At 30.9% G+C, this 19318-nt stretch overlaps 1 protein-coding gene and 1 pseudogene across 3 annotated transcripts; both read left to right on the plus strand.

Moving 5' to 3' along the window:
* The first annotated feature begins 11858 nt into the window (after positions 1-11858).
* On the plus strand, positions 11859-17947 carry ACAT1 (acetyl-CoA C-acetyltranferase 1). Of its 3 annotated transcripts, none has more exon segments than NM_001366014.1 (15): positions 11859-12001; positions 12822-12885; positions 13452-13550; positions 13644-13817; positions 13946-14051; positions 14464-14602; positions 14964-15041; positions 15129-15194; positions 15605-15690; positions 16009-16108; positions 16253-16363; positions 16455-16496; positions 16727-16813; positions 16925-17034; positions 17718-17947. In NM_001366014.1, coding segments are annotated over 13 exon segments (1215 nt in total). In that variant the 5' UTR covers positions 11859-12001; positions 12822-12848; the 3' UTR covers positions 17015-17034; positions 17718-17947.
* On the plus strand, positions 12184-12293 carry LOC112939976 (U6 spliceosomal RNA; annotated as a pseudogene).
* Positions 17948-19318: the final 1371 nt, after the last annotated feature.

Genomic DNA, 19318 nt, shown 5'->3' on the forward strand with positions numbered 1-19318 from the left:
ATAGATTTAAAAATCATATTTTGAACAGATTTTCTTCATAATGCACATGTCTTTAAACTTTTATATATTGAAATGAGTTAGTTAAGTATTCATAAGTTAAGAAAATCCAAGGTAAGTGTTTCTTTCAAAATCTTTCAATTTTATTACATTCCAACTCGCATACTCATACATTAAATGTAGTGATGTCAGTTGGTCTGCATCGTATTATGATGCAATTGCAGGTAACTATGATCAACATCCAGCGCACCGTTGATCCAGTGAGCAGTTAAGAGTCTGTTAGTGAGCCTCCTTCCTTTCCAGAGGATCCAGTTTTATTGCTTTCAATATTAGTTTAGTTCATTAGGATGTTGTGGGGTATGTCCTAACATCCACCTCAGTTTTAGAGGTTTCATAGATAGTCAATCAAACGTTAGTTCATTCTTCATCATTTTGTTATTGACTTATGTTTGGATTTGAGTATCCATTTTGGCTAAGTTAAATGTTTATTTTTAAAACATTTTGCTTTCAGTCTAGATAGTTGTGTAAGTTAGCATTTGAATTCTGGTCGTAATGCTTTAAGTCTTTCGATGAGTAAGTAAGTCAGGTCAAAGGTTCACTTGGAGCCAGCAATGGTTCTTGAGTGCTAGTCCCGCCCAAGGTGTAGGCTTAAGGCGTGACACCATTAGCGTTGAAAATAATAAAGGAAAAACGATACTAATTATAAAGAATGAGAAAATGAGAATAAGCATCCAATAACTCCATACATGATTGCTATTTATAGATTGATACAAGAATTGTGTAGAAGGGAATTAAGGTAACATGTAGTTAATTAAGTGAGACTACAAAGGTATGAAGGTTTTATATAACTCATGAGATTCATTTTGATGTAATATTCATTTGATTTTCAAACGAATAGATTATTGAAAATAATGAAGTAAAAAATTCAAAAAAATATATATTATTAAAGATAGTAATAATTTTTTAGACCAACCAACTTAAGTAGTTCTGGTGATAAGGGGTAAAAGGGGCATAGACCCACGTTATAGCTCTCGTAACTCGGTCATGAATTTATTTTTAATTACCCCGGGATGTGTCATATCATCTTGTCTATATCTAGCTATATAATTATGTTAATAATTTATGGTAGTTTATTCTCCTTATAAGGGTGAAGATGAAAATAAATTTCTTCTCCCACATATTCCATAAATGTGCTAGATTTATTTCTAATTAAATCTTTTGACTCATATTTTATGTAGAGAGCTTGTTAAATCTATCAATATATACATAAATCAAGTGAAATATTCTTAAGGACATTGTCATCGACACTCAAACTGTAAGCATTTCCTTAAATGAGGTCATTTAAGATTGGTTCACACTCGTAATTCAAGATAGACGTGTTTCAAAATTCTAACCATCAAAATTATATATATATATATATATATATATATGACCACGAGAACTACAAAGTGTCAAGCGTGATATTCCCGTTAATTTGTGCATAAATTTTAAAGTTTAAATTTGAAAATTAGAGTTTATGAAGTAGTCATATTTTGAAATTTGAATTTATGTTTGAACATACATTTTACTTGAAAATAAATTGAATTTTTCTGACTGAAAGTGAAAATTCTCCCTAAAAGAACCAAACTTTTAAACTCGAAAATTTTTCAAAGATATATTTTCAAAATTGGATGAAAAGTTTATGATCAAATAGTAAATTTCTTCATTGAATTTATCAGGCAAAATCTTAGGTCTACCTCTTTTGTCTCGTTCAGGACCGCATAATTAGATTTTTCAATAGAAATTTTATTTTGTGTCTAAACATAGTGTGCTTGTATATTGGCATCTTGTAATTGGTGCTTTAATCCCAACTTCTTTGTTTAATTTCTCTTTTATATCTTGAATTCACCGACTGATTCCCAACTCTATGTTAGTGCAACTCTTCTTTCCCTCCTTGTTATTTGTGGATGTAAATCAAACGTTTAGTAGTCTCAATCAATTAGACTACTAAATCAAATTATTGTGTGATGAGTCTTAGTTCTATATGATAATGCATCCTTCAAATTAAAAGACCATAGGAGTTTGTGTTTGAATGGACTCAAACTTCTGTTCATGTCGTCATATTTCCTTCTTCTGAATGATATAATATAATTTCACTTGTTAAGTACTCTAAACTACGTTATATATTTTTTTCAGCCACTTTATGTTAGTTCCTTCTTTTTTCAAAGGTAAGGAAACAATTTATATATGGATCTTCATTGTATAAAGAGTTGAGCATTTTAATTCTATTCTAGTCAATATATAGGATATATGTCAAAGAATAACTAAATTGGTATCACGATCTTGGAAATTCAAACCATCACTAAGAGGGTAAAATATAGGATTCTTGTCTAAGTCATTGATACGCTCAAACTTACTTCTCAAATAAGAAGTAAAGCGGTCGTATCTAGTAAAGAACCCAACTAATGAGATTGGGATCGTCCCACGAGGAAAATAATTCAGACTTAACTTTAATCTATTATTACTATTATTTAGTCAATTATTTCCTTAGAAAACAAAAGACAATAAAAGGGGGATTTTTATTTCTAAAATTAATGAAAATAACTAACTAAATTAAAGTAACCAACTAAAAGAATCAAATATTGGAGTTTAATCAATTAATAAAAGTAACTAGGGTTTACGTGTTCCCCACAAGTTCCTAACTTGATAATTCTAACTATAACAATTATTTGTAAGTATCTTGCATGCAAAGTGATAAGTTATGTATTTCTAAATCCTTGGTCCGGCATCTAGAAAATTTCACTACGCACCTTGGTCCGGCTACGTGTGTTGTTATACTAACCCTTACCTTTACCTCATATTAAGCATCATATGCGATATTTGACTAAGTTATTACCTCGTACTAATCGACACTAGACTATTAGATAGTATACACTAAATCTATGTTGATAATTCTTTTCCTATTATCTACCTCCTTGGTCCGGCAAGTAGCATTAAGGCGAGTTCTAACGTTGGTCATCCGTTAAAAACACTTCTAAACGAAAGGATTATCAATACATGCAAGACACTATTCTGGAATTGTCATTTTAGTTAGATTTTACATCATTATTCACCCATGGTTCCCACAACCCTAGTTATAAAGTTTAATTACTCATAGTCATAATCACAATATTCATATATTTAATATAAGAATTCATGCACTTACTTTGATGAGAAAGAATAAAATCTAGAAATTCACTTGATTAATCAACAAAATCACCAACAATCAATTCCAGAAAAAGTGTAACAATCAAAAAGTCTAATATCAAAGAGTTTACTAACAAAGAGTCTAACACCAAAAAGTCTAACACCAAAAAGTCTAACCCCAAAAACAAGGTTTTTCGAACTATTTGTAAAAAAACAAAAACCTAATAAAAGAAGGACTCTAATTATTGAAAATCTGTCAAAACACGACTGGATCGACGGACCTCGTGACGGACAGTCGTGGTCACGACGGGACGTCATGGCCTCCGTTGTACCATACTTCTACAAATTCTTCTGTTGCTCTCTTCATTACCCTCAACGGCAGGTATGACGGACCGTTCCAAGCACGATGGTCCGTCGAGGGTCTCCGTTCCATAACACTTAAACTTCTTGGAAATTGGGTACTCTGACTACTCTCTGATCATCGCGACGAACCAGCAGAACGGACCGTCATGACGGTCCGTCATGAACTTTCGTAATCCCACACTTGGTCAGACTTTCCCATCTTCTTTCAGCAGCTTCACTACGTTGCAACCTACGAACCGTCGCAAGCTCGACAGACCGTCATAAGCTCCGTAAGTAGTAACTTTTCTGCATTTCTTGCTCAAAAACTTCCGCGTTCATCTTTGGACAGATTTATAGCTAATAAAGAGAAACTTACATAAAAATCAATACAAAAAGGCTTTTGGACACACACAAACTTAAGGAAAAAGCATTAAAAATACCGTGAAACTACGGTATATCAGTCATGTGGATCACAAAATGAATATATACAAGTCCACTAGTTGATTTCGTGAAAACCAAATCAATTTGATATAACAACATCGAGCCTTGTTTAATTATAAACCCCAAAAACTATTGTCATCAAGAAAAATAATTTAATTTTTTATATGGATAGTAATCTTTAATATTTAATTAATATTAATTTTTTATTATTTAATTTTTATCTAGATAAAATATTTTATCTATGTGGAATGTCATGTGTCAAAGTTTTTCATAAAAAAAAAGAGAGTCTACTACACACACCACTGAGATGTGTTTCTCAAACTAAAAAGTAATAGTTTAGGTATGAAACTCACACGTTCAATAGTTTAGGTATGAAACTCAAAAAAAGTAAATAGTTTAGGTGTTTTCTTTAACAGTTCTCTCAAAATAATATAAAGTACACCCAAATTGCCTAATGAAGAATAAGAAGCACAAGGCTAATTATAGTTGAGCAGCTAATATATCCTAGAAACCTATTAATATGTTGCTTCTGGTACAGATAGCTGAAAGAAAATTCATTAATCTAAAGAGCAAAATACTCGATGAATAGAGCATTTATCAGTTTATTGTTAGCATAAAAAAAAATCACTTGCAAATGTAAGAATGTAATTACTTTTGTAAATCACAAATACCCAATTTATTACTATCAATTGTCAAATCACTTTTTAATCACTACTCATGATATAATTGAAAGTCTTCCATGTGATATTTGAAGTAAAAGTTCAATGGGTTTTGAGATTTGAATGATGAGAGAAAATAAATCATAGATTGAGATCACTATATTCAAAATCATATGAAAATAAGAATGTTTAAGAAGAATTGTCAACCGTTACATTGTAAAAATTAAACTTCAACAACAATTTAGTTTGCTACAAATATGACAAACATGAGTAATTCGTTCCTGCAAATCAAATTAAATAAAGGATAAAAGAAATTCTTACTTCTCTTATAAATTAAGAATTATGGAGGAAATGAAAAAACTACGTGCAACTATAACTATAAATTGAAGGCAACAATGAGCAACATACTTATATTTAACAACATACTTATATTTAAAAATAGAAACAATGAAAATAAAAATAATATAAGGAAAAGAAATCAAAACTAAAACGATACTTAGGGTTTGTTTTGAAAGCCACTTGGTAAGTGGAATAGGTGTAAAGTGTAGTAACTTGAAGTCCACTAATTAATATTGTCTAGTAATTACACTGACATATCTGGTTGCCACAGTGTAATTACACACGTCATATTTGGATCCACAATGTAACTGTTCATGTTTTCTTTGGATACACAATTATAATCATAAATTATAATAAATTATAATAAATAAATTATAAAAATAAAAATTAATTATTTAAAATTTATATTAGACGAATAAGAAACTTCATAAATGACGTGAAATTAAATACTAAAGATGTATATTCTTTTTTGAAATATATTAATTAATAAAACATATTTTTTGTAACTAATATTATGAAAAAATAATTGATTTAAATTTTTTCAAATTAAAATATTTCAATTAAATTGATCGTAACAACTAAAAGTATGAAGTTTCTATGAACATCGTGAAATGCATGTTTGATAAAAAGAATAACATATAAATAAATGTCATAAATTATTAAATGTTTGATAAAAATATAATCTATCAAGTCTAATTAAAAATGACGTGCAATGTAAATTTAATATTACTAAAACAAATGAACTGAAAATATAACATAAGTTATATTAAATTCAAAACAATGTCATAACAAATTTCAACATAGCAATAAATATGATTTATTTGTATTTTTTCTTAATAAAGGAAACGTAAGTCTATAACCTTACTTAACAATAAATTTTATTTTAATTTAAAAATTAAAACACTAATAAAATTATGTTAATGATAAAATAAGTATGGCATAAATAAATACATAATACGAGAAAATTACATAGAATCACGTAAAGTAAGGTTGAGAACTAGAAGAAAATGAAATATAATAATATAAAATAAAAAATAAACTTTTACAAACTTTTAGAATAATAAAAATGGAAAAGGGTCTGATATACCCTTCAACTTTATCATTTGGAGTTGATATACCTCTCGTTATGAAAGTGGCTCATATATATCCTTACCGTTATACAAACGGCTCACATATACCCCTACCTTTACAAAATGGCTCACATATACCCTTCATTTAACGGAAGTTAAAAAAATTAGTTTTAAACTTATATTTATTACTTTTATTTTAAAAAAAAATATTTAGGGGTATATATGATTCTTCTATCAAAATCTCAAGGTATATTTTATTTTTTCATACATAAATTATTTTTGGCTTCTTTTATTATAATTATTTGAGTTTCTTATTCTTATTTTATTTTTATTTTTTCATTCTTTAGTTTAAAGAAAAAAATTTAAACTATTTTTTGTCTTTACTGTAATTTGATTTTTGTATTCAAAGAAAAAAAATTGGTCATCTACAATAAGTTTTACAAGAATATTAGTGAAACATAAATAAATTTGATTATCAAAATAATAATTCTAAATTAGTAATTGAAACAAAAAAAAATGTCAAAAAAACATGTTTGACGGGGATTAAATTTACTCATATGAAATTATATTTTTTAGAAAAAAATAATAAAAAATTAGATTAAAATTATTATTTTTTCGTTTCAGCTAAAGGAAAAGGGTATATGTGAGTCATTTGTTTATAAGTAGGTGTATATATGAGTCACTTTCACAACAAGAAGTATATCAACTTTAAATGACAAAATTGAGGGGTATACCAAACCTTTTTCCCTAATAAAAATAAAGAAAGAACTTACTATAATAGAAGTAAAAAAGAATTAAAACAAAAAATAAAAAAAAAGATATTAAAATGTAATCAGGTGATAATTACACACCATTACCAGCAATTCACAGTCTCTGTCTGGAAATTGTAGAGTATAATTACACCCTGTCAATTACACCAATTACATGTTGACCAAGTAATTACATGTCCTTCCAAACAGGACAAAACAATGTAATTACACCAATTACATCAAATCCAATTACCAGAGTGTCCTTTCAAATATTCCCTTAATAAAAATGCAACTAAAAAGCTAGCCTAATTTCGTTTTCTTCGATTTTTCAGTACATTACAAAAAAGAATACTAAATATATGCTATACTGGTATTATAACAAATATATGTAACAAATTTTAACTACAAAAAGAGTACTAAAAATTATACTAAAAGAGTAATAAAAATTACAATTTTATTAGATTATAGCTAAAATATCTAATATATTCAATTCAAATGTCATTAAAAAATACTAAATATTTATTATTCTTCATAATTTTCCTTCAAAAAAATTACCCCTCGCACACCAAAAATATGGGCCTAAAACAGCCGCTTGGTGTGCGTTACCTTCAGCCGCCTACTCACTACTAAGTGGAGGAGCAGAGTATTTAAATACTAGTCATATAAGGTAGCTTCATTATAATTAATACTGTTACTCATTTAATTTATAATATATGCTCAACGAAGTCACCTAATGTGGAATATTATTATATTTTTTACTGTCTATTTATATCAAGAAGCTTGGTGTTATATATTTTTATAAATATAAATATAAATGTATATATTGAGATTTCCTTTTATATATATATATACATATATATATATATATATATATATATATATATATATATATATATAAACCTTTTATATTATATCCAAAAAAAACTTTCGAATATATGAAAAATCATAAAAGAATTAACCTAAAAGAACGGTTAATCCAACTAATTAAACTAAAATTTATTGGTTTTTTAGTTGGTATATATATGGGATAATTGTATACAATAGTAAACTAATAACCTAAAATAAATGGAGTAGCTACTGTTTGGTTTAATTGTGCCCCATAACAAACGGTTGTTAAAGTTTGTCAGTCACCTCTCTCCCAAAACTTTCGCTCGTCACTCTCCCATTCTCGCTCTCCACTCTCGTTTCATACAATAGAAGTGTATAAATTGTGTTTCTATTTTGTATAAAGCGAGAGAAAATTGTATATACACATGCAAAAACATATATCTTCGTACTATACATTTAATTATACAATTTATAAATATTTTACTTCGATTCAATTGTATACAAATGCAAATTTATACAAATATTTAAGCGAAAAAGGTCAGCGAATTATATAATTGTGAATTATACAATTGCAGTGAAATACAATTTTCTCTCACTTTATACAACAAAAGTGTATAAATTGTGTTTCTGTTTTTGTATAAAGCGAGATGGAAAAACATATATCTTCTTCCTATACACATATAATTATACAATATACAAACATTTTACTACGATTCAATTGTATGCAAAACAAATTTTATACACCTATTGCAGCGAAATGGGCCAGCGAATTATACAATTGCGCATTATACAATTGCAGTGAAATAGGCCAGCGAATTATACAATTGCAGCGAAATAGGCCAACGAATTATACAATTTAGGTCAGCAAATCAGACAATTGTATATGTATAGGGAGGACAACGAATTATACAATTTAGGCCAGCGAATTATACAATTGTATATGTATAGCGAATTATACAGTTATACGTTTGCTATGGAGCGCAATTATGCAAACTTTGCTATAACATACAAATATGATTTTTTGTTTGCTATATGTGAAAGTTGTCCTATATATATTAGTGGTGTACATGGCCGGGTTGGTTCAGATTTTTCAAATATCAAATCAAACCATTTATATAAAAGATTTAAATTTATAAACTAAACCAAACTAATAAAATTCATTTTTTAGCTTTCAAGTCTCGAGTTGGTTAGGCTTTTTCAAATATCAAACCAAACCATTGCGTTGAATTTTCAAATTTATATATCAAACCAAATAATAAACCTCAAAATTTTTCAGATTTTTGAATTTTTTCCGATAAAGTTTGCACACAAACATATAATTAACTTGTATTTCAAATATTTCTTTAGTCCAACCAAAATATAATTATTTAAGGTGTTTTCTAAAAAAAGTAACACAAAATATGAGATGAGTATTGAAGACACAAAAATATTCAATTAAAAATAATAATGAAATCATCATATAAAATAAATATTGTAAAGTCATAATGAAATGATCCTAATTTAAAAGTATTAAATCATGCTAAAATAAGTTTAATAAGTATTTATTACACTACTAAATATTTAAGAAAAATCAAAATTAGATAATGTATTTTAATTATCTAAACCAATGTAAAGCTAAAGAACAAATATACAATATTATTGTCATTCTTAGTGTTGAATCGATTTTATTGTTGCATTAGTACTAATTTGATTTTGATTTAAGTTTTATTACAATTATCAACATCTATGAAGTATAATCTTTATTGGACCATTCCGAATTCTAAGTTTTAAACTTGAAATAATATACTAAAAGACAAAACTATGAAATAGTATAAGAAATATTTTAAAATTATACTAAAGTAAATATTTTTATGTATAAAATAAATTTTAAAATAACATACATAATATCGGGTTGATCTGGTCTAAGGTTGATTCTTTTTAGTTGGGAAAAGGGTATGATATACCCCTTAACTTTGTCATTTGGAGTTGATATACCCCTCGTTATGTAAGTGGTCCATATATGCTCGTACAGTTATACAAACGCCTCACATATACCCCTGCCGTTACAAAATTGGCTCACATATGCCCTTCATTTAATGAAAGTTAAAAAATTAGTTCTAAATTTAAATTTTTTACTTTTAATATTTTAAAAAAATTATTTAGCGGTATATATGATTCTTCTATCAAAGTTCAAGGTATAATTAAATTTTTTCATACATAAATTATTTTTTGACTTCTTTTATTATAATTATTTGAGTTTCTTATCCTTATTTTTTTTTTCTTTCATTCCTTAGTTTAAAGAAAAAAAATAAACTATTTTTTTTGTCTATATTGTAATTTGATTTTTATATTCGAAGAAAAAAGTTTTGTCATCTACAATAAGTTTTACAAGAATATTAGTGAAATATAAATAAATTTAATTATCAAAATAATAATTCTAAATTAGTCATTGAAACAAAAAAAAGTAAAAAAAAACATGTTTGACGAGAATTAAATTTACTCATATGAGATTATATTTTTTAAAAAAAACTAATAAAAAATTAGGTTAAAATTAAAAAAGTTTCTCATTTCTGTTAGAGGAAAAGAGTATATCTGAGTCATTTGTTTATAAGTAGGGGTATATATTAGCTACATTTATAACAAGTAATATATCAACTCTAAATAACAAAATTGAGGGTATATCATACTCTTTTCCTTTTTAGTTAAAACCAACTCAATCCAAATATAGTCAGTTTTTTTTCCAATATCAAACCAAGTCAAACCAAATAACTAGTCGATTCTTTTCTGAATTGACTCGATTTGTAATTTGATTCGATTTCGATTCAATTTTGTACACGTCTAATATAGATTATAATATATAGGAAAACTTTCACATATAGCCACTTAAAAATAAGTAATTACTTCTCATAACTATAGTTTGATAACTACAATTTGTAGCTACATGTTATTGGAGGAGAGAGGCGAGTGACTAGGAGAGAGGAGAGAAGCGAGAGAGAGAGGGGAAAAGAGTGGGAGAAAGGTGAAATGTATACGTATAGTGGTTAGATAATTGTATATTATACATATGTATTTGTATATATGACAAGAGAGATTGGGAGAGGGAGGAGAGAGGCGAGCAAGACTGGGAGAGGGAGGAGAGAGGCGAGCGAGATTGAGAGAGGGAGGAGAGACGCGAGTGAGAAAGGGTAGAGAGTGGGAGAGAAGTGAATTGTATATGTATATAATTGTATATAGCTGTATATTATACATATACATTTGTATAAATGGCAAGTGAGATTGGGAGAGGGAGGAGAGAGGCGAGCGAGATTGAGAGAGGGAGGAGAGAGGGTAGATGGTGGGAGAGAGGTGAATTTTATATGTATATAGATTGAAAAAATTGTATATTATACATATGTATTTGTATATCCTGGCGAATTATACATAAACAAACATGACCAACTCTACAAACTTGAAGTCAACCCACGTAATTAATGTATAATGTTAGTCGCAAGTGGTAATTATAGCAAACTATAGCTATAATGAGTAATTAAATAATATAAGTTTGCTTAGCCGTATAATTTTCCCTAATATATATGCCATAAAAGTACATCAAGCACAAATAAAGGAATTGTTTTATTTATAGAACATATTTTCTTAGGTTTTATTCTCATAATCTAGACTAGCACCTACACCTTCAAATTCAAATTATATATAGAATAATTAACCTTTGTTTTACTATAGCTAATTCCTCTTGAAAAATTTAGTATAAACAAGTTCTAGCACTTGCGATACATATAGAGATTCCTCTTAATGGCCTTTTCATTGTTTTGAAAAATATTTTATATCGATTAAGACAAGGAGTATACTGCAAATTAAAGGTCATATGCCATGTAATTAGAATATCAACTTTAATCAATATTTTAAGTTATTCTTTTTATCATATTTGCATAAAAATAGTGGTTATTTATAATATATATTTTTATAATTAGAATTTTAAATTCTATAAAGTTAAATTTGTGTTAGAAGCGCCCATCTATTAAAAATACATATAACATAAAAATATTCCTTCTAACTTAGAGTATGTATAAATAAACATTTAAACTTATATAAAATTAAATAAGAACATGAATAGTAGGTGACATAATACACATAGAATACACACTTCTTGTAAGACGTGTATTTTTATTTATTCAAATATATGAAAATTTAAATATCTACTTATACACGCCTTAAATAAACATAAATCTAAGTTAAATCGAATTAACTACTAACATATTTATGTATTATTAGCTTTTAAAAGGACAGAGATTAGAGCATCGAAAAAAATACCCACGTTTGTCTTCTCCCACCCGCACCCCTTTCTTTGTTTATAAATAGTCTCCCGCTTCTGTTGGATTTGCATATCATACTCTTTGCTCTCTGCTATTTCACCTACCAAACTTTAACTACACAGGTATTTTTGCAACATGCAATTTCATTTCTTCAATTGTTTGTTTGTTCATTAGATCTGATAGTGGATGAATCCAAGTAAGGTATTTTTTATTAGAGATCATTTCAGCATTTTTTGTGGATCTAATGTCTCATTTCTTTTGATTTTTATGAATTTGTTTCCATTTCCCCCCTCGTTTTAGCTCATGTTCCTTCTGGTACATTTTGATAAAATTGGAACGATATAGAGAAGATAATAAGCAATATAGATCCTGTACAAAGATCACACTCAACTCTAAAAGAAAGGCACAAATTTTGAATATGAAAAGGAAAATCAATTTAGAGTGTCATGAGCAACCTTTACTATGAAACATATGCAGTGAAGTGAGGTCTGCGGAAGATATTGTTTATGCATATTGAACCCCTACTTTGTGAAGTTAGGTTTATTTTTGCTAGACATTGGTAGCCTTTACTATATATATGAGGTTGCTAATGCTAGGAAATATTGGAATCAATGAAGTGGTTGATGGTTAATACTCAAAGGAGACAAAAACACTAGGTGATTCTTTCTATTTGTCCTAGCTTTCGTGGACAGAGTTTCCCGTGGAAATAGTTGGCTAGGACACCACGGTCATCAAAAAAAATATTAATAGCCAGAAGAGTTAGCTAAATTTCCCATCCCGTTAAATGCCCTTACACCCTAATTATTCCAATTTATTGAAGATAACTCATGCTAATCATATGATTTGGCAACAATAAGTAGCAATAATTTTAGGTTATATGATCATTACATATTAATGATTGTGTTTAGAAAGAAGATTCTGATTTGTTTTGAGTGAAAACAGACTACTATTTCACATATATCACTCACGATGGCTCCAGCAACTGCAGAATCAATCAAGCCTAGAGGTAACACATTTGTTCGTTTTGCTCATTGCTTAGATATGTATAGCTCATTTCTTTAATGTCTCAGCATAGAACTATTGTAGTTTCAATATGCCATTTCTCTTGTTGGTTTTGTTTACCACGTTGTTAAAAGATTGCATAGTAAGAAATAGGTCTTCACTTCAGTCGCGGAGTGAAACACCTGTTCAATTTTTGCTTTCTGGGCTATTCTTTAGAACAAGTCATTGTTGGATGTAATTTAGTTTTATGTTGAACTAATGTTTCAAGAATTTGAATCTGTGTTTACTTTTGTATTGTAAATGTTAAAATTTTTAGACCTTTAGAGTGGAAAAGCCCTTTTGATGTTTGTTATCTTAGAGAGTCAAAATTCGGCAAGTACATCTTTATTTTACCTGTATTATGACATTTCTACTGGAGTTCCATACCAGTCATATCCCCTTTTCCGATAAAATTGACACCAAAAGTTGTTGTACACCTAGTCTTATTTTTTGCTTTTTATTTCAGGACCACAAGGTTCCTTAGATTCTAGTTTCTCATTATTGCTTACTTTTTATTCTTTTGTTGAACAGATATTTGTGTTGTTGGTGTTGCCCGTACTCCGATGGGTGGCTTCCTTGGCTCTCTTTCATCAGTTTCAGCGACTAAACTTGGATCAATCGCCATTGCTGGTATGACTCTAAACTAATTTGACATAATTTGTTAAGTATAGAGATTCATTGTCAAATGACATAGATTGATCTGTCTTTATATTGCAACTTTAGGTGCTATCAAGAGAGCAAATATTGACCCAGCACTTGTAGAAGAAGTTTTCTTCGGAAATGTCCTCAGTGCAAACTTGGGGCAGGCTCCAGCTAGACAAGCAGCATTGGGTGCAGGGATACCCAATACAGTGATATGTACTACCGTCAACAAAGTTTGTGCATCTGGAATGAAAGGTGTGCACTGTCTAGTTGCAATAAGTAGATCATTTCCTAGAGAACCCTATCACCCTTTATACAAATGTTGTTAAGGCCACGAGATGTGACTTGGTTGTAACTTAATGTTACTATATACGTCTTTGCAGCAACTATGCTTGCAGCACAAAGTATACAGTTGGGCATCAATGATGTTGTTGTTGCTGGTGGAATGGAAAACATGTCTAATGTCCCCAAGTATTTTGCAGAAGCAAGGTTTGTTTTCTTCAACAGTTTAGCTAGCACAGTTCAGACTTAAGGTTTCCACCTTCCTCCCCCCTCAGTGAAAAAGAGTAAGAGAGGAAAGAATTTACTGAATTCGCGACTATAAGGAGAATAAATGGCTTTTTCCTAACTTTTTGTCATATACCTGTTCGGGGACGATTCAATGTAATGTCTACAATGCCCATGTTCCCTTTGTTTGATCTTAGCATGCACATGTTCTGTTCTTAAGCGTAACGACGAGCTTAATGAACACTCAAACAGCAAGCCTGTGTGACTTTCTTTTTCTTTCATTTCTAATCCATGTGGTAGACTTGGTGTTGCCCACTTTTGTTTCTTATTTTTTATTACTTCTGAATAACATTGTTCTTCAATTCATTAATGGCCTAAATTGGCACCGTTGCAGGAAGGGATCTCGTCTAGGTCATGATAGTCTTGTTGATGGAATGCTTAAAGATGGTTTGACGGATGTCTACAATGATTGTGGTATGGGAGTTTGTGCTGAAATATGTGCTGAGAATCACAAAATCACAAGAGAGGATCAGGTTTGTTTTCACATTTCTTTTTATGTGAATAATATAGCTTCAACAACCATTATTTGACTTTGATGTACACTGGCATACTGTTGTACGATTTTACCATTTAAAGATATTTTTGTGACAAAAGATTCAAGTGATACACTGCATCTCCACCCTCTCTCTCTGTGTTTCGTAAAGTTGGACAATTCCGACTTTATGTTCTTTTGTAATTTTTTTATGACACTATTCGTATGTGGAAAAACTACCATTCTCTCATTTCTATGTTCCATCCTTTTGTTATCAAGTGTTTGCATGTCCGACCAATCTTTTCCTTTTCAAAAACAAAAAAGGGGAGTCAACTGCTTATGTCTGAACAATATTTTTGCAGGATAACTTCGCAGTTCAAAGTTTTGAACGTGGTATTGCTGCACAGGAAGCTGGTGCTTTCACATGGGAGATTGTGCCGGTAAAGCAACGAAAACTTCAATGCTATAGATAGCTCATAGTTAATGTAAAAACGTTCTGTGCACCTTTTAAATTTGGGCAATTTCAGGTTGAGGTCCCTGGTGGAAGAGGAAAACCATCCACCATTGTTGATAAGGATGAAGGTCCCGGAAAGGTGAGTACATATACTGCTAGCAAGACTAAAATATCATAGATGTCTTTATCCTTTACATCTTCCCTTTATGCGGTTCAATGAAATTACCGATACAAAATCTAATCATGTATGACGAGAGCATTGGAATGCAAACAAAAAGAGTTAGTTCCTGAAAATTGAATGCCAAATTTTATATCAATACAAGCATCATTTTTTTTGACCCGAAGAAGGGAATGAATTTTTTCTCGAGTGCAGTATGCCAGTATATGCCTTTCAAATACCAGAGGATCAAAGAGAGGACTTTGTTTTCTTGGTAGTTAAAATAGGTTAAACATACATCAACAGAGATTTTACAACGCCTATATATCCAGTCATGGAACTTCAAAGCTATCAGCTTTACATTTCTCATGTCTTTTGTTCTGTCTTGCTAGTTTGATGGCGCAAAATTGAGGAAACTCCGACCAAGTTTCAAGGAAAAAGATGGTACTGTGACGGCTGGTAACGCTTCTAGCATAAGGTTTGTGTGTTACATGCACCACGTCCTTTTCTTTCAATTCTTTCATTTATAAATATGTCGTGTGTTACCCTAAATTTAAATGCATTATATCCTTTTGTAAAATAGCGAAAGTAGTATATCTGTTACAATTAAGGTTCCTAAAAAAAAAAAGTACAGTTGTTTTTTGCATCCTTAGGGCTGTAGCGATTGGTAGTTTTATGTCATCTTCGACTTGCCTCAGGAGTATTTGATTTCTTCAATTCTTATAATCCATTAGAAATAACTGGTTTTTGCAATTTTTTCAAAATTGATTGGCAAGTGAATTATTTCCCTCTACAGTGATGGTGCTGCCGCACTAGTTTTAGTAAGTGGAGAAAAAGCTGTAAAACTTGGACTAGACGTGATTGCTAAGATCTCAGGATATGCAGATGCTGCACAGGTACTTTTGTTTATGAATTGAAAAAAATAACAATTATGTTATCCTCCCATGTATGAATCTGGAGATTTGTTGAAGTTTTTGTTTTCACTTAGGCATGTCTGTCAATTTTTACAATCTTGACGCGTAAATTCAACTACCGTGCAGGAACCCGAACTATTTACAATTTCACCTGCTAAAGCAATTCCAAAAGCCATCAAAAGTGCTGGTTTAGAGGAGTCTCAAATTGATTACTACGAAATTAACGAAGCTTTTGCGGTATGACTTTTTTTTTTTTTTTTTTTGTATTTCATATAAACTAGCTTTCTGTCTTTTGTCTGAATACGTCCTTAACAGATACTGCTTGCAGGTAGTAGCTCTAGCAAATCAAAAGCTGCTTGGTCTTAACCCAGTGAGCGCTCTCTCTCTATCTCTACCTTGAGCTTCTAAATATCTGAATTTCTTAAACTTTGAGAAAATTAGACTGGATCTGTTCTTTAGAGAAACTATTTGGATTTATCCATTCACGAATACAGATCAAGTTTGGCGGATTTTAAGACATTTCTATTATTTGCTTAGCAGTACATAATTTAGCGTTGGATGATCATGGTCATAAAAAAACTTTTCAAATTGTTCTTTCAGGAAAAAATTAATGTACATGGTGGAGCTGTTTCTTTGGGGCATCCTCTTGGATGTAGCGGAGCTCGTATATTGGTTACTCTACTTGGGGTATGTGGTACAAGACTGAATTCTTCACTATTACTAAAGTTAAATACAAAACCTTAGGAATGGTGGCACCTTCAAATGTTTATTATGCATCTTCCTCATGGAATGCTGCAGGTATTGAGACAGAAAGATGGCAAATACGGAGCTGCTGGTGTTTGCAATGGAGGGGGAGGTGCCTCGGCTCTTGTTGTAGAACTTATGTAATACATTTCTTCAGTCCTTTGGTAAGTACTAAAATAGGAAATTCATTTGAATCAAGTCTTACTTACATTACTCAGCATAGTGCATACAATACTTCATGTGAAATTTATGAATTATATAGGATGTAGTTGATAGATTGGACATTAATGTTTGAAAAGTGTCAGCAGGACAACTGTGGTGTGAGAACGAGAAGAATTTATATTTACAGTGAATACAAGAGACTATCACTGAGATGACCATGAGACAAAAGTGTTAACTAGATTGTAAATGTGATTATGTAATAATCGTTTGTAACTCAATTTGAAAATCCAGCAGGGAAATCTGCCCAGGGAGAAATGCTAGCCGATAGTTGAACAACTTTAGCATCAACGATACTTTTTTAACTAGGCACCTAAAAATTAACCACCTCTATAAGCTAGCAATTCTCCCCTCATTTACCGTGAAACATTAGTTTAGCTCAGGTGCTAAGCTTAACGATTCACACTTCCTTTGTTCTTCCACATGCATTGAGAGTTGTTGCTCATATCCTTAGTCGTTGAATGTTTTATCGTTGAAATTTCACTATTTCAATCAAAATATAGAGTTAGACTTCTAGGAAGGAGAATAGTGATTGTGCACTATGATCATTTCTATACGGAGCAATAGAACAATAAGTAGAATTTTGCTTGCAAATGTTGTCTTATGTGAGCTGCTAATTTGATTGCAGGTGAGAATTGCAAGCTTAGTTACAAGAGATGGAGTTTCAATGGTTGATTAGATTGAGTGGTTGGTGTCTTTAAGTAGAAGATTGTTAAATTTTTCTATCTTCTTCCAAGCATTTGTAGTCTTCACATATAAATAAATGTAATAGTGATTACTTTCCTAAAAGAGCTCTTTTCCTTCTTTGTGCTTTGTAAATGTTGTTATAGAGTTTGTTATTATAAACTAATTCAAATTATACATTAGGAGTGGCAAGCAGCTAGTCAGATCGAAAATGGGTTAGATAAAAATGGATAAGATATTTTACACGTTTATATTTAACATGAATAAGATATAGGTTAATTGGTGGCTTCCAAATCTTATGACAAGATGCCTATTAAGTTAAAATTAATTTTATAAATAATAAGTTGTGTACTTTTATATTTTTGGATGAAAGTGTTGCTTTTCAAATATACAGAACAATGTGTCACAGACTTAGAGTATTTGCTAAGACTTCGTGCGGCACTTGACAATTAACTCACGAATCTTTCACGATCTTGTAAGCTCAAATAAGCCTTTAAGACTTGGAAAGCTAAGAGAATGCAAAGAAAGACTTAGAAATAACAAAAGAGAATTTTGGAAGAAGGCTTGTATTACTTTGGAAGATTGCTTACAACTTGCTTGGTTGATTTACAAATGAGAGCTCACCTGTTTATACTACTTCATAGGGGTTTAAGTGTAAATAAAAATTACTTACAAGTCTCTAAGTTATTTACACTTTGATCCATATTCTAGAAAAGTTAACACTTTCTAGGATCTTCCAAAGACTTTCTTGAAATGTCTAAGTTATTCTAGAGAATTCTAAGAATTCTCTAGCCTTCTTATTAATGTAGAAGGTTCTAGAGTTCTCCGCAAACCTCTCCACAACTCTAGACCTTTCCGCCTCTATCTGGATGCAAAATTTAACTATGATGTGGCGGGACGTGATACTCTCCCCCACTATTGATGCCACGATCGCGTTGCATCGTCACTTCATCGGCCGATCGAGTCTTGTCTTCTCGTACGCGCGACCAATAGTCCATTGACTCGATCAATGCCCTTGCGCAACTCCTTCAATTGCATCTTTACCTCTTCTATCTCCACCTCACGATCTACCTCCATCTTGGGTGGCAAGCGTCTCAGCGACTTCTTTGGTATCACAACATTGTTCCCTCTTGGAACCTTCTTCATGCATTGGCAAGGACTTCTTAGCATCATTCTCTTCCTTCGAACTTGTAATGGTGGCTACAAATATCAACTTCTCCTTCTTGGGATTTTTCTTGAGTTGCATGGCCGTTAGTCGTACTTGTCCTTCCGTCTTTGGTGTCTTACCTAGGAGAACCATGCATGTTCCTCCTTGCTCCATGACCAGAATTCGTTGGAGGTAAGGATCAATCACCGCGTGACACGCTTGGAAGAACTCCTGCCCAAGAATTATATCAAAGAGATCTAAAAGAGTGACAGTGAAGTTGGTTTAACCTTGCCACTTGCCTAGCGTGATGCTTACTCCATGCGCGACTCCACTCGCGGGAGTCGGTGGTGCCTTGACCGTCCTAAGTTGGGCGTTGCTTGGACTGTAACGCAGCCCTA

The sequence above is a fragment of the Solanum lycopersicum genome, chromosome 5, assembly GCF_036512215.1.
Source record: "Solanum lycopersicum chromosome 5, SLM_r2.1".
Lineage (NCBI taxonomy): Eukaryota > Viridiplantae > Streptophyta > Magnoliopsida > Solanales > Solanaceae > Solanum > Solanum lycopersicum.

What these genes read in the sequence shown, in the direction of transcription:
- ACAT1 (XM_069297528.1), top strand. An exon ending in AGAATCAATCAAGCCTAGAG is followed by an intron (nt 12,886 to 13,451) that starts GTAACACATTTG and finishes TTTGTTGAACAG; the next exon opens with ATATTTGTGTTGTTGGTGTT. An exon ending in TCACATGGGAGATTGTGCCG is followed by an intron (nt 15,042 to 15,128) that starts GTAAAGCAACGA and finishes GGGCAATTTCAG; the next exon opens with GTTGAGGTCCCTGGTGGAAG.